This window comes from Letharia columbiana (assembly GCF_014066305.1).
Source record: "Letharia columbiana isolate WasteWater2 chromosome Unknown Sc0000043_s0, whole genome shotgun sequence".
Classification (NCBI taxonomy): domain Eukaryota; kingdom Fungi; phylum Ascomycota; class Lecanoromycetes; order Lecanorales; family Parmeliaceae; genus Letharia; species Letharia columbiana.
In genome coordinates, this window is record NW_023501087.1 from 356,483 (window position 1) to 380,323 (window position 23,841).

The window sequence follows — 23,841 nt, forward strand, 5'->3', positions numbered from 1 at the left end:
CGTCCTTCTAACCGCCTGCTACATCGAGGTAGGGACACATGCGGCCGCGATCCCTCCTCGTGCAGCCTGGGATCCTTGAACCCCGCCGGGATTTCGGTAGGTACTCCCTACACTACATTACACCACACTACATTACACCACACCACACCACACCACACCACAGCAGAAAAGGTAAATCCCTGCACATGCAGTAAGAGAGAGAGAGAGAGAGAGTGCAACGGTAGAAAAGAGAGCACCGGTATCCTATCCTATCCTATCCCATCCTATCCCATCCCATCCCATCCCATCCTACCCTACCCATCCCATACCCATTCTATCATTGAAAACCACCCAACCCACGGCGCTTCCCAAAAAAAAACGATCCCCGTTCGACGATCCTGACTGGCCCCCCCCGACGGCCTCCCGTTAGCGTGTTGCGCAATGTAAGGTAGCGCCCCTGTGGTGTATTAGCGTGGGCGGCTACAGCTACGTAAGGGAAGGTAAGGTAAGGTGGTGGTGGGGAAAAAAAAGGGCGGTCGGTACCAAGGGGATGGAAATGGATGGGGTGGCCCGCTTTTCGATCGCCGCTTTTAACGGAGCGAGGGGGGCAGGGATGGTGGTGGGGGGGAGGAAGGGGGGGAGGGGGTCAATAGGGTTGCATGATGCGAGATGCGAGATGATGCAGGATGGGGATTTGGGGTGGATCAGCGGGTTGTTGTTGTTGTTTTTGTTTTTGTTGTTGTTTTTATGGTTGTTGTTTTTATGGTTGTTGTGTAGAGAGAGCGGGTGGATTGGGTGGGATTGGTGGGAAAAGCGATACATAGCATGAATTGATTTGATGTAAGCAAACAGTGGTATCTTGGCGCAGAACATTGACTGTGCCTTGCCCAGCTTCCCCCCGCTTGTCTCCTTTGCAAGCTCCAATACGCCAGTAAGATTAAGAGCAAACAAAAACAAAAAATTGGCAGAACTCCTGTCTGCGGGGTCAAGTCCGACGCCGAGCTCCAAGTTTCGTCACGTCATATGCCTCCCATGTCGCGTAGGTAGAGTGATAGGTAATGCAGTGGCTTCGAGCAGCGCCTAAGGGCATTGGGGGAGGGGGGCAACATTAGGTCGTGAAGAGCTTTCGATGTGAGGTAGTGTAGTGTTGATGGATGGACGTTTTGATTGCATGGACAGATGTGGGTCGAATCCTCATAGCGAGGTTGAAGGTGTATGAGGTGCAGGTGCGAGCTCTACTCCAACCGCCTCTTCTTCCCCTTCGGCGCCGGATCAAGCGGCGTGATCGGCGACCTCGTGTATGTCACCGTTTTCGTAATCACCTGCCTCACGCTGACCGGCTTATGTGTACACGACCTGGGCCCTTCAAAGTATCTCGCTTTCCCATCGACGACCCAGTCGGCAGGTGAGTACGGAGAGCGGTGAGCGCTACTGAATGCGCTGCTTTTTGGCGAGTCTGTAGCGGGAGACCAGGCTGGTGATTGTGGGATTCGCAGTTTCCGTAGGAGAGTGGGTGTGCGTGCTGAGTTCGGAGGGCGCATGAATGGTGAGGGTGGGATCATGGGTGCGGAGTCTGTTTTCGAGATGTCATGGCTGCTGCAGAGACAGCTATTGGCACTGGAGGGCTGGGTGATGGGTGTGGATTTGCCGGAGAGGCGGTCGAACATTGGCGATCTACCTGTGGAAGGGGTGGAGACGGCAGGGGAGAGGGTTCTGAGGAATTCGGTGTAGGCTTGTGGTGGTGTGATAGGTGTTTTGATGTCATCCTCTTCTTGCTTGATCATCTCCAGCCGGCCGGGCAGTGGGCTGCGTGGTAGCTCTGAGGGTAGGCTCGCAGTTTTAGGTGTCTTGAGAGCGGGCAAGGTCGGCTTTGGGGATTTAGGCGTGTCGGCGGTAGGGGAGGTGGTGTTGATGGTGGGAGGAATGGGCTTGGTCGAGGTAGGAGACATGATGGCCGTCGAGTTGGGGAGAGCGTCTCGTCAAATGAATGACTCGAGGCAGGATCAGACGGCGGTGCCTGCGGCGGGCAAATGAGTGAGCCGTGATGGCAGCACAAGAAAAGAGAGGCTCTGGGGCGTGACGGGCTTATATGAGAGGAGAAAAGAGGAGAGGAGAAGAGAAGGGAAGAGGTGGAGTAGGAAGGTAAGCACATACCTGATTTGTTATTGGACTAGCAATCAAGGCCAGCGCGCGGTGAGGGATTGAGTGGTTGTGCGTGGGTGCTTAGCTGGTCAAAAGCCGGGCGGTTACAGGAATGATTTTCGCGCCAAGACCCTTTTGCTTTTCTCAAACAAAAATAAAAAAAATATAATTTCTGTTACAACAGCGTTGTAAAAGGATGCAAGCTGATGCAAGATTAGAAATCGAACTAGCTTCTCTTGGTTTAGTGAGCTGGGATCGCTTCTGGGGTTGATCCCGAAAAAGAGTGGAAGCCACGAGGGAACTAGGACGATTGAGGAATGACAGGGATGGGGAAAAAGCCGAGTGGGTGTTCGTGAAAGCTCGTTGGCTCTGGAAGCGCTGTGAATGAAGCGATTGATTGGGCACAACACCTGAGTAGCCTGACGAATTGCTGTGATTCGTGCCCCGTCCGTGCAGCTGATTAAAGGGCGACTCCCGCCTAGAGTATGATTCCAACCACGATGGACCTAGAGCACTGCCGTCAGAGTCACAGTGGTCACGGTGGTGCCAATAATAATGCTATTCTTACTTTACTGATCCTCATGAGAGATTGGACCCAACCTAGCAAGATTCCGTATCAACAAAAGGGCCCGAGAGAAACGCGAAGGAACAGTGTGTTCGCCAGATCAAGGGAGTGGGAGCGCTAAAGTTGTGATGGCTAAGGTACCCCCCAAGCAGCCTAGGGAATCCCAGCGAGCAGGTAGATTCTGTATGTCACTCTACCTTCCTGAACGGAGGGCCGTCTTTATATAATGGGATCTGGCTTAGCCAGCCGCCCAAGGGGTCTCTATCCTGAGAGGCATGAAAGCGCGCGAGAAGTGCTACCAATATGGTATCAAGACTTTGCTTGACTCGCTACGAATGGGCTTGCGTGCTTTCATCTGAGGCTCCAAGCTTGAGCGCCGAGCAGTCCGGCGTCAAAGGTCTGCGTAGAGTGACCTCAGGCGGCTCTGCGACACAATTGCCGGTGTGAGGGGATCTGACTGGCTGAGAGCTTATTATATAATCGCACGACGACTGGTCAACTTGAGCCGCTTCACTACACATAACAATATTCCGCACGCGGGCGTCGATCTCATTTGACCGTTGCTCGAGTCTAAATAATGCTCTGATTATGTCTCAGCCAATGCTGTCTTGCTCAAGGACCCGACCGCCTGGTTCCGACATTCTCAGGGCAGGCTAGATTGACCTGTACCAACATGAGAGGCTCAGAGTCGTAGCTCTCCCGATTTAGTACCCCTGAAGCCGCTGACTGGGATTCTCAAGCCACGTGTTTGTCAGAACTTTATGCACTCCGTCATCCTATGAATGCTTGTCGCCATGAAGGATTCACGGCCTAAAACGTCTCTTAGATTCCGTAGATGAATGGTGTGTAAGGCTTTATGAAAGGGTTGTGGGAGGAAACAGGTAGACGCAAGTAATAACAGAACAGAGCGCTTTGCCGAACACATCGGAAATAGAAAAAATAATTGAACAATGTTATTCTTGTTCAGTCCATCAATGCTTGACGCCACAAACTTACCAGGCCTCTATTGAAGCATTGGAGGCAGCCCCTGCGTCGATTCAGAGTAGACACTGTATGAGAAGACCGAGGAAATCAATGCTGTTGACGCTGTCACTTAACGTAAGAGAAATCCATGGGAATTGAATCGAAGATGCCTATGCCTGGTCACAATGACTGGTCCCACGTAGTTGCTCGAACTGATGGTCCAAATTCCTTCAAAGGTCGTGTGGGAAGCATAGAGGAGCTGTGAGATGGCTGGTCGCTAGTGCGGTGTGTCGATGCTGTCTAGTAAGCGCGTGGTATCTGTCTTATGGTCATTGTTCGTCTCGAATTGGGAAGCACTTGGGATCGAAGACGTGCGCAACTGCTTGCCACCAAGTCAATATCCGGTCTCATGATTTGGGTGAATGGCCCAGTTTACAGGGAATATTGCATTTATTATCAAGATGTTACTTCATGGATGCTGGAAAAGTGATGAGGATACCGAAAGGAGGAACAATAAAGCCTCTCCAAGCGCCTAGAGCCCAACTGGTCCGGGAGCCCTGGGACAAAAGCTTGGAGAGCATACCGGAATAAAAACCAGATTCCTGTACTTCAAAGAAACTATCCAGCGGCACTGCTTATGGAGACAAACCAAAGGTCCAAAGGCATTATTATCCAAAGTGGCAAACAAACGCCTGGCTGAATCCCGTAATCCGTAGTGGCTTTGCTATTCTTGTGCGCGCGGTGCAAAAGAAGCAAAAAGATAAGAAACGCTAGCAAGGCTGTACCCTTGCTGGCTCCGCACTTTCAATGGGGTGAAAGTCGTCCAAACACCGATCCTTGTTGTATTACCTGCCAAATGGGGGGCCGGTCTCTCCAATGTCCGTCACGCCCTAGGTCTTCTCGAGGCTGTATGGAGCCTTCGCCAACAACCTGTGGTCCTTCGGGATTTTCCTTGTAGGCTTTGGTCACCTTGGGTATCTGGGCATGCTCTTTCGCTGCTGGACGAGGGCCTCTGTGTCCTTGTAGAGTCTGTCCAGATAGTCCATGGTAGTAGCATCCTTGAGCATTCTTCCCACTTGGATACCAGCGGAAATCAGTTGGAGTACATGACGATCATCCTTTAATGGTCTCGACTGAGGCTTGGTAGAGTGACGCATCTCCACGGAATTGTCCAGCAATGTTGTTAGCTCCTTGATCTGACCATCGTAGATTGCCTTTGAAGGTATACGACGCTTAGTAGCCAGCCTCTTCAGCAGATACACCCACTCGGTCCAAGCCCTATCAGTGGCAACTCGTACCATGGGCTTTCCAGCTTCCAGTGGTATCGGGAATTGGTACATGGCAATGAAATCAAAAGCGCATTGGGAAAGACGTCTGTTCACGCGAGACAGGATGTCGTTCTGTTCTTGAAGGTCTAGGCTGATTGGCTCGTAATCCAGGTCTCGTTCCCGAGCCTGTTGGACTTGAATCTTGGGCAAATGCTGAACCTGGCCTTCAGCAAACTCATCTCGGCCTCCACGGAATCTCCTTGGCTGTCTCTCATATCCTTTGGGTTCGGGCAGTATGGCCGCTTCCCTTGAAGCAACTCGTTCATCCAGGTACTCAGCACGATCCTGTGGAATTGTATACTCCGTTTCCCATGGGTTATTGCCTGCCGAAGAGGGTGGTCTTTGGTTTAAATCCTGGCAACTCATGCGACGCGTTAACCCTGGAGGAGATCTCACTGCATTGAATCCCATCCCGGTCTCTGGGTGCGAATAGGGATGTTGAAATGAGGTCGGAATCCTTGAGAGTTGCGGCGCCGCCTGGCTCAAAGTCTCCAGCCGATCTGGAGGCTCATATGACCCAGGCCTTCTTGTGGGAGGAGGCATAGCCAAAACGCGATTCCTGTCCATAATCTCATCTCGGTATGGCGGAATGATTTGTTGCAAAGGTCCAACAGCCCTGGGGTCAAGACTTGCACGCTCCTCAGAGAATCCGTAGAGTGAGCTTGGAGAGGCCGTGCTGTACGCATCCGTGTACACAGGGCGAGAGGCAAATGGCGCGATGCCATGGTCATCGGGATACGGTTTATGAGGACTACAAGACTGTTAGCTAACCCGATAACATCATTCCAATGACTTGACGGCCCTTCACCTTCGGGAAGAGGCTTCATGTGGGTGGCGGGAAGGAGCGAGGTCTTCCCTATCGTGTCCTGGTCTCGCCCATTGATCGGAGTGATAGCCTTCCCGGTGTGACATGTTGAGAGACTGAAGTATCAGTATAGAACCCTTACTAGCATCGATAAGACAATAGAGTTGCAAATATACGGAGGCATGGCCAAGGGCGCAAGGAGACTTTCATCGAAGACATACTGTTTCTCGCAACGCTAGGACTCGAGTGGACGTCAACTAGAAGACTACAGCTGGGGAAGCATCATCCTTTCGGCGCGCCGGAGTCGCTCATGAGGACTGCAGATCTTGACGCCCGAAGGAGCAGATAGCAGGATTTGCTTCTGGGATAATTATCAAGGATTCCAGGGATCAACCGCAAAGATGCAGCCCTTGCTGACGACGATCTGTTGAGGCAGGGCTTCCGGTACGATGAGTTGGCGCCTAAGACGTCGTCCGGTGATGGCAGTCTACGGTCAAATGGCGGTATGCATCTTCGCGGTGTGGCCCAGTCGGCTGGCTGGACACTCAGAAAAAAGTTAAAGCGTAACGATGACGGGCATTTTCTCATCCAATACGGTGATCCACTCAATTGGGACTCCGACAGGGTGGCGAGAGTACCGTGAAACAGGCACATAGCACGTTTGAGAGTCAGACCGCAAGGACTCTTACCTTGAGTGTGATGACAGAAGCATCGCTTTCCACGCTGTAAGGGCCGCAAGACAGAGCCGGGTAATAACGGCATGCGGAGATTGGGTATCCGTGAGGCGTGGATGATGGACGAATAGCGAGAGTTTGTGGCGACTAGAGATTTGGTGGATTGAAGATACAAGCCCTCGATCCTCGTGATTGCGTACCAAACTTGTTTCCTTCCTCGTCAATCGACGAATACTTGTGGAGAACACCAAGACGCCACTCTGAGAAAGCATATGCATTGCGGGTTTGGACTGAGAAGGGATATTAGTGGATCATTCGCGTCGCCTTGATGGCGTGCGCGTTCGTTGTCAATGCAGAAATCAGTCCTGGATTTGGACACCGTAGGCACCAGCAGGCGGCATGTGCATCGATCTTGAGACGCCGAACCGCTTAAGCAGGAAGGCTCATGCATCCTGATCACTGGCTAGAACGCCTGTTGAGTTCTAAAGCATCGCTGGAGGAAGTCCACGGTGTAGGGTGGGAGGTGCGAACGGTCAGCGCCTTACGCCCAAAGAGAGCGAGAGATGGTGAGGCTGTCTGTGGTGATATCGTCTGTATGCCCAATGATCTGCAATTGAAATTTCCATCATGAGTCTAGAAGAGATCCTCGCCGTCGAGATTAGAAGCATTTAGAGGCTCTGGGTTGTGCCCTTGCATTGATGAAGCGTTGATGAAAGATTGTGCAGCAGTTGCTGCCCAAAAATTGCAGATCTTTGCTTTTCGCCCTAGACCAAAAACTACGAGGCACATATGACCTTTTCCCTTGGCACGAGCTAATCGATGCAATAATGTCAAAGGTGAGGCATATGTCCATAAATATATTCCAATATTTACTTTATAACATCAGCCACCAGTCAGCTCTTGATCCCGTGGTCTCATCCACACTAGTTCACCGCGTCAAAATGTCGTACCCACACTCTTCTCGCCCTCGTTCAAAGGCTACCGAGAAAAAACTCTGCATCGCCATGTAATGAAATAGTATGCCGCCTAATACTGCCAAATGCCATATGTTGTGACTACCTCCAACATAGTCAAACCAGCCGTGCAACCACCGCTCCGGCACCTGCCCATGCATCAGTCCAGCTATCATTCTGCCCTTTCGGAGTACTTACTTGACCTGCGTAAATGAGGGCACCGACAAAATACACGCCGATGGATTTTCCGATCGGCGCATAAAACGCCCACGCCCATCCTGGACTTCTAGTCCAGCTCAATTGAAAGATCGGGGCAAAGCCAGTGGCCGCAAGGGAGACATAGAACAGGACCCGAAACCAATTCATATCTGCGCGGTTGAACGTCGGATGCCAAGGTAGAATGACACCCCCTACACCTAGAGTGGCGGTGGTGGTGATATAGATCCAGCGACTGACGGGTTCGCAATAGAAAGCAGTGTATTCGGTTGTCATGATGGAAGCAGCGATTAACAGTGAAATGCCGGTGTAGTCGACGCAAGCAAAGCGTTCCATCAGGGTCTGCTCCGAAATACTGCTCATCGTGTGCCACATACACGAGCAGACCAGACATTTGCAAGCGGCGAAAAAGAAGGCCGCAGCGAAGAAGACGTCGGTCTTGGAGGAATGCGAGAAATTGACAGAAGAAGGGTAGAAGTAGAACGCGATAGCCAGAACAATGATCAAGCCGATGGCATGAGACCAGATGTTCACCGTCTCGTTGGAGAAGTTGAAAGCCGACTTGATGCAGTCGATCTTGTTTTCGGAGAACCGGTAGCCCCGCGTGATGTGAGGATTGACTTGCCATGGGTACGGTAGGTCATCGTATGTGATGAGGCGGTGCTCTTTTGCCCTTTTGACGGCATGCTCAACATTCTCTTTCAGCGTCTCTCTTGCCCGGCGCGCCTTGTCCAACCCCTCATCTACCACTTCTCTTGCCTTCTCGAAGCCCTCTTCTGCCATGCGCCAGCCTCCGTCTATGATCTCTGAAAACCCCGTATCTTTGACAGCAAGAGCACGAGCCTCCAGATCTGAAAGAAATTTGTCCGTGAGTCGCATGCCAGCTTGTGCTTTTGCCTCCAGCGTCTCTCGGGTTGGCAAGGCATCGTTGTATCTGCTCTCCACGGTCTCCACGAGTATCCTTGCCCGTCGCCGTCCAGCGCCAATCAGCTCGCCTGAGACATGTGAACACGATTCTCGGATGGCATCCAAGGTGAAGTATGCGCCGTTGACTGTTGCATCGAGCTTCAAGTTGCCATAGTTCTCTATCCAATCTAAGCGTCGTCCCAGGTCGGAAATGAACAGGTCGACCTGGTTAGATGATCAGCGTATGAAAGATGCTGCAATTGAGAAAGGTAGAGACAAACTTTCATGAATATGACATCGGAGTCCAAGTCGTGAGAGTGCCTCCGCCATGGTTGGTGGGATGAGTGCCGCCGGGGTTGAGAGAGTGGCGACGCCGGTGGAGGTGTTGCCGTAGTGTGCGCGTCTGATGCTCCGTCATGAGACGAAAGTGTGAGCGAGGGGGTAGAATAGGGCATGACGAGCGATGTTGAAGAAAGAGAGGGCATTTGGAGGGTGGATTGGATTGTTTTTGGGTTCAAGGACTTGTTTGGGGAGGCGGGCTGGGCGGGGCTTCTGGTTTGGTCAGCTGGTGGGGTGATGGGAAGAATGCGATAAAGTCAATCGATACGAGTAGGTCAAGTATATAGAGTACTCGTAGACAAAGGTTTGAAGAGATGAAAAGACTAGAAATAGAAGTATGTATGTACACGGAGAGTCGCACGTGGGGTTTGTAGCTGTTGTAGTAGGATGGAGGACTGCACTTTTTCATCATCAGATGCAGCTGGTGCAGGAGCGCAGGGGTCCAGCCATTGCGCATTCCAAGTGGCAAAAATCCAAGCTAGCCTGCCAAGGAAATGCCAAGACATGCTGGGGAGAGTCTGGGAATTTGGTGAATCGATCAACAGCAATCACAACTCTTCACCATGCCAGCATCCACGGCTGATACCAAGACTGGAGACATAGTGACTGACTCCTACCTCCAATCAGTCCTGGCCACATCTCTCCGCACACGCGAGCAATGTATGCAACTCATCGACCTGGTCGGAGCCAACGCCATCGCCGCCTCGCAGGTACCCTCGGTTGAAGTCCAGCTCGACGTATCCAAGCAGCAACGCCTACTGTACTCCCACCTCGGCCAGTTGCGGGATTTGAACCGCAACGCAATTCTCAAAGTGAGGACTACAAAGCAGACAACGGCAGAGGCGCGGCAAGAAATCGACAGGCTACATCTGCAGCTACAGAATCTGTACTACGAAGAGAGGCACCTCCGAGGCGAGATTGCCGCGTGCGATTCGTACGAGTAGGTTTGAACTTGCGGATTTTTGCTGCAGATGAAGGCTAATTCCTTTCGCTTAGTCACAAGTACCAGCAGCTCCCCCTGATACCCGTTGGAGATTTCCTCGAAATGCACCCCGAGCACACAGAAGACGATGAAAGGACAATGATGTTTGCACGCATCAATCACGAGCTCTCGGAGCGTGAACTGTTGGAGCAGGAGCGGCAAGGCCTACTCAAGAAGAAGCAAGGCTTGATTGCGGACAACAAGAAGAGGAAGGATGACCTCGCGAGCTTAGACAAGGATTTGGAGACATTCATCGATGTGCGTGATTTCCTTTTCTAGGCTACTTCACGCGAACGCGTGATGCTGACTCGTATTAGGCTGCCAAACCCATACAGAAGATCTTCGAGAAGCAATACTGAGCTTTCACGAGCAACCGTTCCTATTTCCGAGGAGTGGCAGCTTTTCTTGGAGCCAAGTTGTGATTTTTTACCTGAGGGCAGGCATTCCAAAGGAGTGACACAGTTGGGGGAGCGTGAATTTGAGATACCCATTTCGCGATAGCAATCCATAGCGTGCACTCATAAACATCGACAGAGCTTCAATTCGTTTGCATGTGACTCATTTGGAGTGACAACTAGTTACTGATATCTTCCGTCGGCATCCGATAGTAATCCCCAACTTCCCCTACAAAATATCTTTTCCTCTTTCACATGTCCTCAGCAGCATACAAGATTCAACTACATTCAGCACACTAACCTGCAATTCACCGTTGTCTAGATAATCTCTCAAATACACACAGTATCGGTGAGGACTAATCCTTATCTGTAATGGAATTAGAGTCTAGTCAATTGAATTTTATACAACAAAGTAGTGGTGAAGTTCGATGGAAATCAACTCCTCTCTCAGGTGATGGCGTCTATTGGCGTTGTGCAAACTTCCACATCGTCCCCCAAACAGATATTGGGGTACATGGTATAACCACGCTGTTTTCTCATCCACTGTTTATACTTCGCTCGATATATGTTACAACTCTTGCCACTCTAGAACCTGGCATGAGGGTTTGATCCAAGCCTAAACCCTAGGATTCTATAGCCCTGGTCTGCTCGAGCGTGGGTTTGCAGGCTCTACTACCCCATGTCCCCAAATTTTACATGCTTCGCATGTACTGTCTTCCCAGGACCAAACTCATTGCCACTAGTTTTCAGGAACAAGGTAACGTTTTCGCATTCCAAATACCCATCCGCGGGCAAGCTTCTCATTCGTGCAGTCGGCGACGTTTCCGTTCATTGCGTCAATTCTCTTTACAAATTCCTTTTCAACCAGTGGCGATTGACATAGTCGAAAATCAACGTACCAAGCCACAGAGCCCATCAGCATAAGAGAGCGTCGAGATACGTAGCCAGTCAACATGAACATGACGACCTTGAGAACCTGGTATAACTGAGCGTCATGCCGCTTGTCCCTAGTCCTGTCACACGAAGCATGCTTCACGTGGCCAGTAGTAACAAGGCTGTCATGGAGAGGAAATGTTGGGTATCTCGTGAAGCTCTTGCTTGAGTTGCTTCCACCGGTTTTGGGGCTCTGCGAGATTTTACCTGAATTGATTGGCTCGATCGCCGCTGTTGGATGCTGCGGCGGCTACTTTGAGTTTAGAATGAGGGTCGCCTCTCCTCCTGATACTAAGGAAAGGATTTTCGCATAATGAACAATCAAGAAGGTTATTGAGCTGAATTGCAGAGTTTTTGGTTTGCAAGAAATCAATGCCCATAAATTTGGGTACTTTGGGCCGTGCTCATCATGCTAATGGTCGCGACCATCTTAATCAGCTCAGCTCCAGCCCTGCATTGTTAGATCTCTCGCATCCCGTGGCGTTTGATCGGGAAAACATTTACCGTGAGTGCTGCGGCTGCTTCTCTTAGGATTGAACTGCTTTGCTTCGGGATTGAAACAACGAGATTGACACTAATTCTGGGCGGGTCCTCTGGTTCTGCGTTCTCGAGGATTCTACTGCCAGTGCTTAGTTCCGCACTTTACCTTCTTCCATCATGATTGCACATCTTTTTGTCTTCCAGGGGCTGACGGCCGCAGAATAAATCGCCCTAAAAGGTGCGACGTATCGGGAGCTCATGATTGAATTGGATTCCAGGTATCATCAGCAGTGTGCTAGCTTCCCAACGGCCCCGGACGACTTCAAGCGCTGGGCATAGTCCTTTTTCATTTTAGCGAGATTCAAATGGACATCTTGGGGTTAAATATTTTTTCGGAGGCTTACTACGCAGCTAATGCGGATACCCTCTTCGATGCCGACTCGAGGCTTGTACCCGAGTAACTTGCGCGCCATTCCTCCACTACAATACCTCGTACCACATGCATCAAGGACGCTTCCGCGGCTCAACGTCGTTGGGGTACCAGTAACACAGGTTACCAACTCCGCAATGTACCCAACCAAAGACGCAAGAGACACGGGTATGTGCACCTCATATGATGGATAATGACCAAAGTTTTTCCATACTTCCAAGCAAAAATCTCGAAATGGAATGGGTTCCTCGTTAGAGATAAAGATTGCCTCTCCAGCGGCAGTTCTTGTCGACAGCAGATTCTCCACCGCCAGTACGTGAGCATCTGCAACATTGCCCACGTAAGTCACATCCCATAAGTTCTCCCCATCACCCACCACGAATGGAGTTTCTCCTTTGGCGATGCAGGCGTGAACCGATGGAATCAGCTGGTAATCCCCAGGCCCAAAGAGTACAGAAGGTCTCAGAGCACAAGTCGCAAGCTTTTCATCGCATGCAGCGAGCACTAATGCCTCTGCGGCAGTCTTCCAAGAGAGTCAGTTGATGGGTGATTCATCGCTGTAAAGAACAGCGACTCGCCTTGGACTCTCCATATATCAATGAACGACTTGATGTTGGCCACCGTTCATCTATATTCCGATACTGGTGTCTCATGTCGTCTGTGATGGCAGTGCAGGACCCAGTCCAGACGAAAGCTTTGACACCAGAGCTCTTGGCTGCCGTAAGCATATTGCGAGTCCCATTGACATTAACATTGAATACATGGTCTCGTTGTTCCCTTCCATACCGAAAAGCAAGCTCTGGAACCAATCCGGCCGAATGTATAATGACGTCTGGCTTGATGCCATCTACAATAGTATTGACCAAGACAGCATCAGTGATGTTGCCACACTTGTATGTGATGCTTTTCTTTGGCACGTTTGGAGGGTTCAGATCCAGGACAGTGACTACCCATTCTGGATGTTGTTCTTGTACGGCATCGACAATGGCAGAACCTAGGAAGCCAGTACCACCAGTAACAAGCACAGAAGTCGCCATGATCATTTCATACTACTAGACGACTCGGCGTATATAGCAGATTCCTCGTGGCGGAAGATGACTAAATTTCAGCAGGCCGTTATGCCGGACGCGATATGAGCATAAGATCTTCCAAGAATCTGATGATAATGAATTCCTGACATCATCAAGAGATTGGTAATGGTCAGCCGCGCGCTTTACAGGGAGGACTTCCGGAGTCTGCTCTGGGCCAGGAGTGATGACTGATGACTGTTGCCGTCTTCCACAAAAGAAATGCCCTCGGTCCCGACGGGTTTAAAGGATCGTCGGCCGATACCTACTTGTGGTATTGGACGCGGGAGATCTACGGTCACCAGGGGTGCAAAAGTGACGAGGCCAACTAGGCCGGATTTGGACGTAACCACATAACAACCCCTGGGAGGAGATTTCTCTAGAAGAAATCCAGAAACGGATCGATGAGACGCCGAAACGCTGTTCATGGCTTGTAAATAACAGTGGCAAGGGTATTAAATCAGCTACGTGGTGATCTGGTAGTGGTAGAATAGCAGAAATGTAGCCAGTTTGGTCTGGAGAAGCTATGTCCAAATCCGGTCTAGTTGGCCTCGTACTTTTGCACCCCCTGTGTGCGGTAGTGAAAAGGCAGTCTCGGCGATTTCGGATTACGACCATGCTCGCCTTTGAATGGAAAGGAACAATGGAATTAAAATTTCACTCGAGCTTTGAACCAAAGGTATTTTCAAGTCTACTTACTAACGCATATTCCTGTCCCAGTTTTTCTCATGCTCATATGCGACGTGTGGTTTCCTGCGCAGGAACGTTCCATGTGGCGAAGCACAAGTTGCGACATGCTCGCAGTTGGAGTCCTCCGCTGGGGATATGAGTTGTTGACAGGGTCTGACATCGATCAAGAGCAAGCTTGGCATTTACAACGGTCGATGCGCAAATTCTTGATGCGCTTTCTGCTTCCGAGCGAGTGTTTTGTATCGTCGGCTCCATGTCGCAACGATATACGCGCACAACACGCCTTTGTACGCATACACGATCAAACATAGCATTTTCTTGTTTTCCTATTGCTCTACCACATACAGCTATGCGAAGACTGGTGTCTTCGGTTCGAAGAAAGAATAATGGTGCGCATCCTCTCTTAGCAAAATGGCTTTTGTCGACGTCGCTTCTGCATTGAGCCACTTGCGATCTGAAAATCCGACAATTCTTATGTAATGCCATTGGGCAGTCTATGGCTCCGTTCCATTCTTTCAAAAACCCCTCTCAGCATTTCGAATTGCGCAATTGTGCTCCCTCCACATGAAGCTCCCGAACAGCAACGTAGCCATCATGGCATCTTCATTGATCGTTGCTGCTTCAGCAATACTGTCATTGGCTGCTGCTGCACCTGTTCAGGGTGGCATTCATTCCGGATCGCTGAAAGCCAGACAAGCTCCGAGTTGCAACGTAGGCACTCAGGTCGATAATCTCGCCGCTTACGACAGTTCATGCTGGAATACACTCGATATCATGCCATATCTGACAAATTGGAAGGCGACAACTCCTACCTGTACCGACGCAGAAAACAGCGCCGGGCAAACACTAAGCTGCTGCGGGGCTTCTGAGCCCTGGTCAACCTGCTTCCTACGCTTGGCTACTAAGCAACTGAATACCTACGACTGTACCCAACTTGACCCAGCAGAGAGCGTAGGAACTTGCTCCCTTGAATCCGACGGAGGTCGGGCGTTTGCGTTGGACACTGGCCTAGATCCGACCATTGCCTCACAGGTGAATTATGTGGTACTAAACATAATCATGATCAATAACTTTTTTGGCATGTATTACACAGGTCAGCTGTTTTCCACATGTCCGACATGATTTCAAGCGTTGATCGATAGCCTAGCTCTCCAAACCGTGACATCGAACCCAGGACAGACCTTGAATTCTTTGGCCTCCAACAGCGCTTCAACCGAGCTAAACCTGATGAACGTGGGCTTGGATTTACAGAACGTGATGGCGGCATTGACACTAGGTCTGGCATTCCCTGAGGTACGTACTTCCCAACCCTCGTTTCCACCATCCACCAGACTGACCCCTCAAGGTCGCAACCCCCCAGATCAGCACCGTCTCCTCCGACGGCACAACTACCACAGCCACAAACCCAACCAAACGTGACCCACAATCTTCAGACCCGGGCACATCATCGAGTTCCGCACCTGCAAGCAGCGCATCCATCCTTGCCGGCGGATGCAGTTACGGCTGGCTAGCCAGTTATTACCAAGACGGTCGACACCACCGCAGACAAGAGTCAGTCACCTGTGCGAACGGAACACACACCGAATCAGATCCCAACGCCTCCAGTTCCTCGCCTTTGACCTTAGACCCTACTTCCCCACCGGTCGTCATCTTCAACCAAGCCCTCCGGCAAAGCCCCAACGTCGCGTCGGCGATGTGGCCAGCCGCCGTCAACCCCGCCACCGACACCCTCGCCAACCTCCCCAGCGCCCACCTCGACAGCGCCAGCTTCGCTCCCATCCTCACCGCCGGCCTTCAACCCATCATGAACGACGTCGGCACCTTCATCGCCTTCGCCGGCAACGGCCTCTTCTCCACCCCCCCTCACCTCCACCGACGACCCCTCCGTCTACACCTCCGGCTACACCGGCGCCCTGGACACCCACATCCTCTCCGCCATCCTCGCCAACAACTCCATCTCCGCGACCCCCGGCTCCACCGTCGCGGCCAACCCTTGCACGAGCGGTCCCGTGTGCGCCTCGTCGTACTGGTCGCCCGTCACGGGGCGCCAGTACGCCTTCGCGGGGTCGGGCACGTCGTCGCTCATCCAGGAGGCGGTGGCGACGTTGGAGGTGGATCTCCCGGTGCTGTTCGACGGCGCCTACAATTGCACCTTGGCGGGCCGCGCGGGCGGGTCCGTGGTGAGTCTGAATCCGGACGGTTCGTTGGACATGGCCTGTTTGAGCGTGCTGCCGATGTATGTGGGCAAGGGCGGGTGTCCTGCTGGCGCTGTGTGGGTGGATGGGAAATGTCCGTTCGGTTGATCCTTGTGGGGGTGAGGGATGTGTGGGACGCGGGAGGTGGGTGGGACGTTCGTTCCGCGTTGGAACGATGGATGGGGATGGGGATGGGGAGACGGCAGCACGGGCGCTTTGGCGGCTTCAATCCGGTCTCGTATGCTCAAGATTTTACGTTGCTTTGCAGTATTGGAACGAGTGTAATTATCATTCACTACGGCATTTGCTTCTATTCGATCAAGTTTCACATACTCTAGACAAAATTACTCCCAGCCATGGCGATCCCCGCGGCAAGTGCGCCGGCCAGGTGGGGCAGACGTCATTGCAATCTTTGACCCACTCTGCGTACAATCATCATGCTCAATCACTGGACACTCTTCTTCCCGCCACAACCTCAATTGACCAAGTTCAAACACGGTCGCAATGTCTCAGAACGTGGGAATGAGCAACTGCTGCCTGAGTGGCAAGGTGCATCAAGGCCAACCCGCCGGCCGAGAGGATGAAATCGGCGGCCTCTCAACTTACATTTCGGAGCCGGAGAACCACTCCAAGGCCAAGTCGATAATCTTCATTTGCGACAGTGGGTTGCCTCATCTGCCACGCATCCTCGTCATCCATACTCCTGGGCTCCTGTGTCTTGCCCTGCTAACACACCAATCTTCAGTCTTCGGTTACACATTCCCCAACATCCGCCTCCTGGCCGACGAATATGCCAAAGCGGGCTTCTACGCATACGTGCCGGACTTTCATCAGGGCGACTCCTTGCCATTGTCCTTTCTGGACAATGTCGAGCCCCCTCTCAAGACGCAAGAAACACGCACCCTAGTCGACAAAGCTAAGGATGCCGTCATCGTGCCTACCACTTTAGGCCCGTGGCTCGCCAAACACCGCGAAGGTGTCTCCCGGCCCTTGATCGACGGCTTCGTCAATACCGTGCGCATGACGCCTGGCACGAACAAGATCGGGGCAATCGGGTTCTGCTGGGGCGGGCGGTATGCGATTCTGCAAGCCCACGGGCAGGGCAAGAGTGGAAAGGGCAGTGATATTGGGGGCGTGGATGCGGCGTATGCTGTGAGGCACTTCTTGGAGATGTGTCTTCCTGTTTGATACTGCGTTCCAAGTCACGAGACATGTTGTGGGAGCCAATTGCTCGTCCTCCCTCGCGTTATATTCCCTCAACATGTCTCGCGACGCGAACACTATCTCGAAACCGAAATACTGACTCCGAACTGTGCTAGTGTCATCCGAGCCTCGTAGCTGTACCAGCCGACTTCGACCCCGTGGAGATGCCGCTAAGTCTGGCGATGGGGACAAAAGATTCTCTTTTGGATCAGGGGACCGTGGGCAAGATTCAGGATTTGATGGCGAAGAAGACGGCTGTGCCGCATGAGATTAGGGTGAGTTGGCCCATCCTTTGGAGTTGAGGTTCGACCTGGTGGATTCGCGCTGACATGTTGGGATAGCTGTATGAGGATCAGATCCATGGCTTTGCACTGCGTAATGATTGGAGCAGCGATAAAGATAAGAAAGCTATGGAGTACGTATTTGCGGATCCCATATTATCCCGTTTTGGAGCAAGTCTCGAGTCTTGAGACATTTCTCGGGAGTCTTTACTCTCGAAACACGTTTTAACGCTGGCTATACCTCCTCAAATGGGCAATACTGACGGCGAAAATGTAATCTAGTGAGTCGGCACAGCAGGGCATTGAGTGGTTCTCCAAGTATCTGTCGTAGGTTTGTTGGCCATTCACGGCCTGCTGGCGCGTCATTGTGCTGGACTCTTGAGGCCCATGAAGCCGCTTTGGGTTAGACAACTGATCGGTTCAATGAAGGCGTCAACGAGGTATGAAGATAGCATCTCACGGCTGAGATTCTGGACCTGCACGATGCCGTTTCTGGCAATGAAATAACCGGTTCTTGATAATCGCATGCCTAGTCCAACTGCAGAGTTCCTAATGCGTCGACACCTTGGATGCAGGAAGTACCGTAGATTTCCTTTTGATACGCACACAATTCAAGGCTATCGTTCCTAGCTGCATGGTAAGCCCGTCGACTATTGGGGGCCTCATGGAGGTAAGGCACTCTCTACGAAAAAGACAGGTAGATGTTGCATGATTTCCTATGATCGTATCAGTACTCCAAAGTACTCGGTAGGTTCAAGTTGGCCGTTGGTATTGACGTTTCATGATATTTGATGGGCCGAGTCGATTGAATTCAGGAACAGGAAAACGATGCCGATTGGTGCAGAAGAAGCACAACATCGTGCATTTCGCCTTCCGAGTTTTGTACCGCCTTTTTTTGATGGAATTTTGTATATGAAGCCGTATCAACAAAGAGCGTGATGCTCATCTATCTCCGCCTTTCTCACTTGAATGGCGTGTGATCAAGGTGATATCGAAGTGGGAGGCAAACCCGATAGAGAGCGGACACTAATTTAGTTTAACGGGAAGCATGACGCGCTACGAAGATCCACTAGCCGCGCCTTCCAAATTGAGATCCACAATCAATTCCAAGCCAGTGAGCCTGCCCATCCACTCTCCCTTTCCAATTGACGCCCACTCTCTCTTTTACAGAGCCTATCCATCTTCAAGTCAAGCCACTCCTTCAGCCCTTCTTTAATCCCTCCAAGAGAGCGAGTTCGAATGGACTGCTCGACTGTGGCTCATCTGTAGCGTAATAATCTAAGTGACACCCTCTTGGTGCAAAGAGGCAAGGAGGCGGCCTCCAACATTCCCTTTCAATATACACCTCATAGTCCAGGCTTATCGACCGCCTTCCATCAATCGAAAGGTTCTGCATCACAAGACCCATTGAAAGAAAAGCAATTGAAAGCAGCCCTCAAAGTGGAGACTCACCCTTCTTCCTCGTCCAATCTCACAGCAACTCTGACACCTTGGAATCGGCCCACACTCACTACATTCACTACATTTACTATAATCAAGTTCCAAAGATCATCAATCACGCTGCACGCTCCGCTGCAGTCATGTCCTACAACGAGAAACATATCGTTGGTGCCGAAGTCGTTCACCTAGAACCACCACCACAACCATCATACAATAATACCCTCACCAAAACCGAGAGCATCTCCAACTCAACTTTGTATCCCTCCTCCGAGTACGATGCTACCTCGAGAGACGACTACCCACCTTCCTCAGATCATCCATTCTCCCCTTTCTACTCCCATCCTACAACCCGCACTTCCCTGGAACAAAAGAAGTCGGAGTCGAAAGTCCGCTTCCAAATCTACGAACACGATCTCGAAGCTGGCTCACGGGTTACACAATTCACACAATCAGATCTGGCTCAACCATCTCATACAGACGATGCAGTATGGCCATCCAGTAGAGCCCGAAAACAGCACGAGGCAATGGTCAAGAGCAAGAAGCATCATTCATACAGTCCTTTTAAACGCATGAGCAAGAGGCAGAAATTCTGGGTACAAGCTTTGATTGCTGTCATCATCGTTGGGGCGATAACGGGATTGGGAGTCGGGATTACGAAGGCGGTTGGGGGTGGTGTCTTCAGAACATCCAACGATTCAAGCGCTCCAATTGGGAACAACGATAATCATTGAGAGGCTCAGCATAATGTTGGTACGCAGCGATATGCACATGTTCTATCCCTCTGCCACCATGCTATAAGCGAATCACCGAGACTGACGTTACAAAGGTTACGCTTACGTGTTCTGTCTCTCTTTGGAGTCGGTTGCAATCTTCGGGCGGCCGTTTCCATTTACATTCTAATCGATTCTGCGCAGCGAGCCCCCTCGCCGATCTCTGATGCATCGCAGCATGTTACTGCTGCAACGCTCTTCTCTTCCGTCAGGAGGAGTTCAAGCGCCCTCCATGGTCCTTACCCTACAGACTTAAGGGCGCTACGCTATAACGACTTTCTCATGGTCCGCCGCGCGTATATGTTCTCTCCTCAAGAGCGGCTCAATGCGCAGCACATAGACACGTATATATCGTGTCGATCCATGTTGATGCGTGGATGTCAGGCTTGGCGAGGAGGCAGTTGGGTTGGCTATTTGCACGTCTTCAGAGTTGGTCACGGAAACGATGGTCACATTCGAAGCGTAATATGTGTCGATATAGGGGCCTGGAGCTCCAATACAAGAGGACAGTTTCAGCCAATTGCAAGCGGCCTCTGCACCGCTTGCTAATCCACCTTATTGAAGCAATCATTCGTCTTCCGTTCTATGAATTCGTTCTCGCATGTCCAATGTCATGCTATAACAGTCTCCTATCCTTGTCCTCTTATATCATTCGTCCTCTTACCTTCGGCCACCCTGACCCTTGCCTGCCAGTCATGACCTCGTTGTCTACCCCTTTCGCTCGCTGGAGCCCTATGCTTTTCTTCTCCAACACCCTGGCCTGCTTCCCCTGCACCACAAATGATGGCTCTCCGCGATCCGCTCATACCAACCTCCCAAGCACCTCCATCCATCTCACCCATCGCTCTCTTTCCCTTTCCCAACCCCAACCACATCTTCTCTGCAGCAAGCCATCAGCACGGCGATCATCCGACCGCACTCAGGTAGTGCGCCGACAACCATACACCTCAGGCCTTCGATCCACCACCCCCTTTGCCTTTCCCAAACGGGATGGGATATCACTCTTCGAGTCACCACTCGCATCCGGATTTAGAAGAATGAACAGATGTCCGTTTTTTCCCCGTGACTGACTGTTCCATCGCTGTCGTTCTTATCCGGTCCGATCAGTTTTGAATGCTTCGGCGGCCGGATGAAGCATGTGGATGAATGGATGAATGGATGAATGGATGAATGAATGATTTCTGTAGACGTGGTGGATGATGGTGTAGAGGGGACTGGGGGGCTGGAGACGAGCCGCCCGGCTCGACGTGAACGCATGCGGTAGGGATGTGGCTCTGTTGGGATGGATGGATGGATGGATGGGATTGGCGTTCGGGGCGGGGGGTTGAATGGGATTGTGCTGGGGGGGGGTTTCGGTTGCGGTTGACGGTGGTTGTGTGCGGTTGCTGATGTCACTTCCCTCGTGGCACTTTTCCGCCCCCCCTCATCTCTGCTTGCTGCCCTTTTTTTCGGGTTTGGTTTCGCGCCTCTTGTGGTCGGTCGGTCAGTCAGTCGCGGAGAGCGGTGACGGCAGGTATGTGAGAAATAAGTCGGGCGCTTGGAACTTTGTGCAATACAAGATCACGAGGACTCTTTGTTTGTGATGGCGACGGGAGGTCTACGACCGGCTGCGAGTACGGGCACGACTCCCCCGGGGAGATCACGTAGGTACGTAACGTCCCCCAAAGAAAAGAGAAAATAAATTCCGACGAGGTCCAGCCAATCGCCGACCCCACTCCCTCAAAGGTCTGCCGCCTCAACCCCTCCTACCGATATCGCCTTCACAGCGGAGGAAACGGAAACTTCTTGACCGTCTCCTGCATATCCTGCGCCACGAGCTGATGTACATGGCTCATCGGGTCCACATACTGCATCCAATACCACTCATCCTGATGCTTGAGCGTGACGCAGTAGTCCCAGTTCTTCGTGATCCGGACCCCGTCCACCACCGTGCCGTTGACCGCCAGCACGGCCGCCGGCTCCTCGGCGTCCCCGTCGCAGAAGGAGGGGAACCCGTTCGTGTCCCGGATGTTGGGGAACGCGCCGCCCGGGTCCGCGTACAGGTCCGACATGAAGGTGAAGGCGTCGTAGCGGACGACCCGGTCGGCGTGGGGCAGGGCCGCGAGAGCCGGCCTCGAGGGCGGCGTTGGCGGAGGCGATGGCGGCGCCCAGGGCGTCCCATTGCGACGTGGTGTTGATGCCGAGGAAGTTGGGCCAGAGCGGGGCGTGGTTTTTGGGGTAGAGGTTGGCCACGAGGACGTACGGCGCCCCGGCGTCGAGCAGGGTGGAGACGAGGTTGGGGATCTTGGTGGAGATGTTCAAGGAGAACTCGTCGTTGAGGGTCGGGTTGTCGATGCCGAGGGTGCCTTTGTAGGCAGCGTCCATGTCGTTGGCGCCGATCCACAGGAAATGCAGCGCGTTTTTGTTGACGCCGCCGTTGATGTAGTCGTTTATCTGGACTTTGGCACTCGGGGCTCCCCAGCAGGGTTCACTGAATTCGCCGTGGATTGAACCACGGCCCGTCCGCGAGACTGGCGCTGAAGTTGGACTGCTGCATCGTATCGTCAATGGTTGCGCCGAAACGGCTCCCTCCCCAAGCACCCCCGAAAGCGAAGTTTTGATCCATAGGCACGCCGAGGAGGTCGGTGAGATAGGAGACGGCGACGGGTCCGCTGGTCCAGGTGCGGGCGCCGTAGATGGTGTTCCCGTCGACCACGTTTGTCGGACTCCAAGCTGCGACATTGTGGGCGTAGCTGCCGTTCCCGTTATCTGACAGGTTGTCCCCAAAGGCGACGACGGCGCTGAATGGATAACCCCCGCTGTGAGATGGGGCCGCTGCAGAGGAGGCCGCGGTGGATGCTGGGGAGTCGTTGGCCGGAACCACCGAGGAGGCAGGGGTGGTTGTCGTTGCCGGAGAATCGGCGGCTGTTGAAGATGACGTTGTGTGATCTACCACGGTTGAGGGAGCATAGTCGAGATCGGGATTCTCGAGAGAGGCAAAGGAACCGGCGGAAAGGGTCGCGGAGCTCGGACTGGTACCACCTCCGCTGAGGAGGCTGGGACCTGAACCAGAACCCGAGTCGCCGGCGGCAGAGCTGGTCGCAGTGGGGTTCGACGTAGGTGCCTCGCCAGCGCTTGAATCAACCCCGGTAGTCTCGGGTTTGGAAGGGGGTGCAAAGTGCTTTCCATTGCCAGCGCCGTGCCTAGATCCTGCATGGGTCGGCTTTGGCCCAGAGACGACTGTCACGGATCCATCAGGGAGTGTATAAGTCGTTAACGGGTATTCAGTATCCTCACGCTCCTTCGTCCCACCCTCCTGGTGTTGCTCATATCCCTCAGGCGGGGGACCGGGAAGATGAACAGTCACGTCGATATCCTCCACAGTAGTGTCTTCCTCCACCACGAGAACCTCGGTGCGTTTTCCCTTGTCGTGGCGATGTCTGTGAAGAGGATGGTGAACGGCCAGAGCGGAAGAGGCAAGGCAAGAAAGCAAACAGCAAAGAGCCGATGCACGCATGGCTTAGATTTTTTCCAAAAAAGAGGAAGATAATGTAGATGTAAGGAACGTAATGTTTACAGTGTCAGCTACAGAATGGTAGAGACCGGCTATCGCAAAGCAAGCAAGAAAGGAATGAACGCGATCAGAGAGACCACCCAGTCAAAAAGACGACAACGACGGCGAGAAGGAAGTAAAGCAACGAGACCGAGAGACGGACAGCTACATGATATTGACGCAAGGAGATTATCCCCCTTGGCGAAGAGGCCGAGAGTACCTTATGGTGTGGATAAGTTGAAACATCTAGGTAAAGGTGACGCATCCTGCCACCCCTCGCCCACTGCTAGACTCATCAGCCAACCGCGAACGCGCGTCGCTGGATAACTTATTACGGACCAAGGACGGCAAAACAATCAAACCAAGTCGACGGTAAAAGTCAACGGACAATAGGTATAATACACCCAATACTCTACTCACTCGGGGCTGTGAACCGGGCGATCCAAGTCCAACGGCCACGCGTGCCTCACGCTCACCATTGGTTGAAATGAGGGTCTGACATACCAATCACGGGTCATATAAATATGTTGGTGAAGGGTGAGGAAACGGTCGGCGCGTAGAGGTATCTATACT

The 23,841-nt window shown here is 52.3% G+C and overlaps 9 protein-coding genes across 9 annotated transcripts; 3 read left to right on the forward strand and 6 right to left on the reverse strand.

The window, feature by feature from the left end:
- Window positions 1-1,214: 1,214 nt before the first annotated feature.
- On the reverse strand, window positions 1,215-1,928 carry HO173_009875 (uncharacterized protein; the record flags this gene model as incomplete). The annotated part of the gene is made up of 1 exon (XM_037311763.1): window positions 1,215-1,928. The coding sequence occupies one exon, from the start codon at window positions 1,926-1,928 to the stop codon at window positions 1,215-1,217; it is 714 nt and encodes a 237-aa protein (XP_037161469.1).
- A 2,686-nt stretch (window positions 1,929-4,614) lies between these two features.
- HO173_009876 (uncharacterized protein) lies at window positions 4,615-5,889 on the reverse strand (the record flags this gene model as incomplete). The annotated part of the gene is made up of 2 exons (XM_037311764.1): window positions 4,615-5,728; window positions 5,786-5,889. The coding sequence occupies 2 exons, from the start codon at window positions 5,887-5,889 to the stop codon at window positions 4,615-4,617; spliced, it is 1,218 nt and encodes a 405-aa protein (XP_037161470.1).
- A 1,495-nt stretch (window positions 5,890-7,384) lies between these two features.
- On the reverse strand, window positions 7,385-8,986 carry HO173_009877 (uncharacterized protein; the record flags this gene model as incomplete). The annotated part of the gene is made up of 3 exons (XM_037311765.1): window positions 7,385-7,558; window positions 7,608-8,756; window positions 8,813-8,986. 3 exons carry the CDS (start codon window positions 8,984-8,986, stop codon window positions 7,385-7,387), a joined length of 1,497 nt encoding a protein of 498 aa, XP_037161471.1.
- Window positions 8,987-9,433: 447 nt separating this feature from the next.
- Window positions 9,434-10,211, forward strand: HO173_009878 (uncharacterized protein; the record flags this gene model as incomplete). Its single annotated transcript, XM_037311766.1, has 3 exons — window positions 9,434-9,810; window positions 9,867-10,110; window positions 10,170-10,211. The coding sequence occupies 3 exons, from the start codon at window positions 9,434-9,436 to the stop codon at window positions 10,209-10,211; spliced, it is 663 nt and encodes a 220-aa protein (XP_037161472.1).
- Window positions 10,212-11,944: 1,733 nt separating this feature from the next.
- On the reverse strand, window positions 11,945-13,133 carry HO173_009879 (uncharacterized protein; the record flags this gene model as incomplete). The annotated part of the gene is made up of 3 exons (XM_037311767.1): window positions 11,945-12,001; window positions 12,065-12,613; window positions 12,669-13,133. The coding sequence occupies 3 exons, from the start codon at window positions 13,131-13,133 to the stop codon at window positions 11,945-11,947; spliced, it is 1,071 nt and encodes a 356-aa protein (XP_037161473.1).
- A 1,308-nt stretch (window positions 13,134-14,441) lies between these two features.
- Window positions 14,442-16,380, forward strand: HO173_009880 (uncharacterized protein; the record flags this gene model as incomplete). Its single annotated transcript, XM_037311768.1, has 3 exons — window positions 14,442-14,940; window positions 14,995-15,140; window positions 15,193-16,380. The coding sequence occupies 3 exons, from the start codon at window positions 14,442-14,444 to the stop codon at window positions 16,378-16,380; spliced, it is 1,833 nt and encodes a 610-aa protein (XP_037161474.1).
- Window positions 16,381-16,546: 166 nt separating this feature from the next.
- Window positions 16,547-19,697, forward strand: HO173_009881 (uncharacterized protein; the record flags this gene model as incomplete). The annotated part of the gene is made up of 6 exons (XM_037311769.1): window positions 16,547-16,703; window positions 16,788-17,194; window positions 17,362-17,520; window positions 17,587-17,660; window positions 17,809-17,853; window positions 18,884-19,697. The coding sequence occupies 6 exons, from the start codon at window positions 16,547-16,549 to the stop codon at window positions 19,695-19,697; spliced, it is 1,656 nt and encodes a 551-aa protein (XP_037161475.1).
- Window positions 19,698-21,496: 1,799 nt separating this feature from the next.
- Window positions 21,497-22,100, reverse strand: HO173_009882 (uncharacterized protein; the record flags this gene model as incomplete). The annotated part of the gene is made up of 2 exons (XM_037311770.1): window positions 21,497-21,848; window positions 21,979-22,100. The coding sequence occupies 2 exons, from the start codon at window positions 22,098-22,100 to the stop codon at window positions 21,497-21,499; spliced, it is 474 nt and encodes a 157-aa protein (XP_037161476.1).
- A 103-nt stretch (window positions 22,101-22,203) lies between these two features.
- On the reverse strand, window positions 22,204-23,747 carry HO173_009883 (uncharacterized protein; the record flags this gene model as incomplete). The annotated part of the gene is made up of 2 exons (XM_037311771.1): window positions 22,204-23,155; window positions 23,689-23,747. 2 exons carry the CDS (start codon window positions 23,745-23,747, stop codon window positions 22,204-22,206), a joined length of 1,011 nt encoding a protein of 336 aa, XP_037161477.1.
- Window positions 23,748-23,841: the final 94 nt, after the last annotated feature.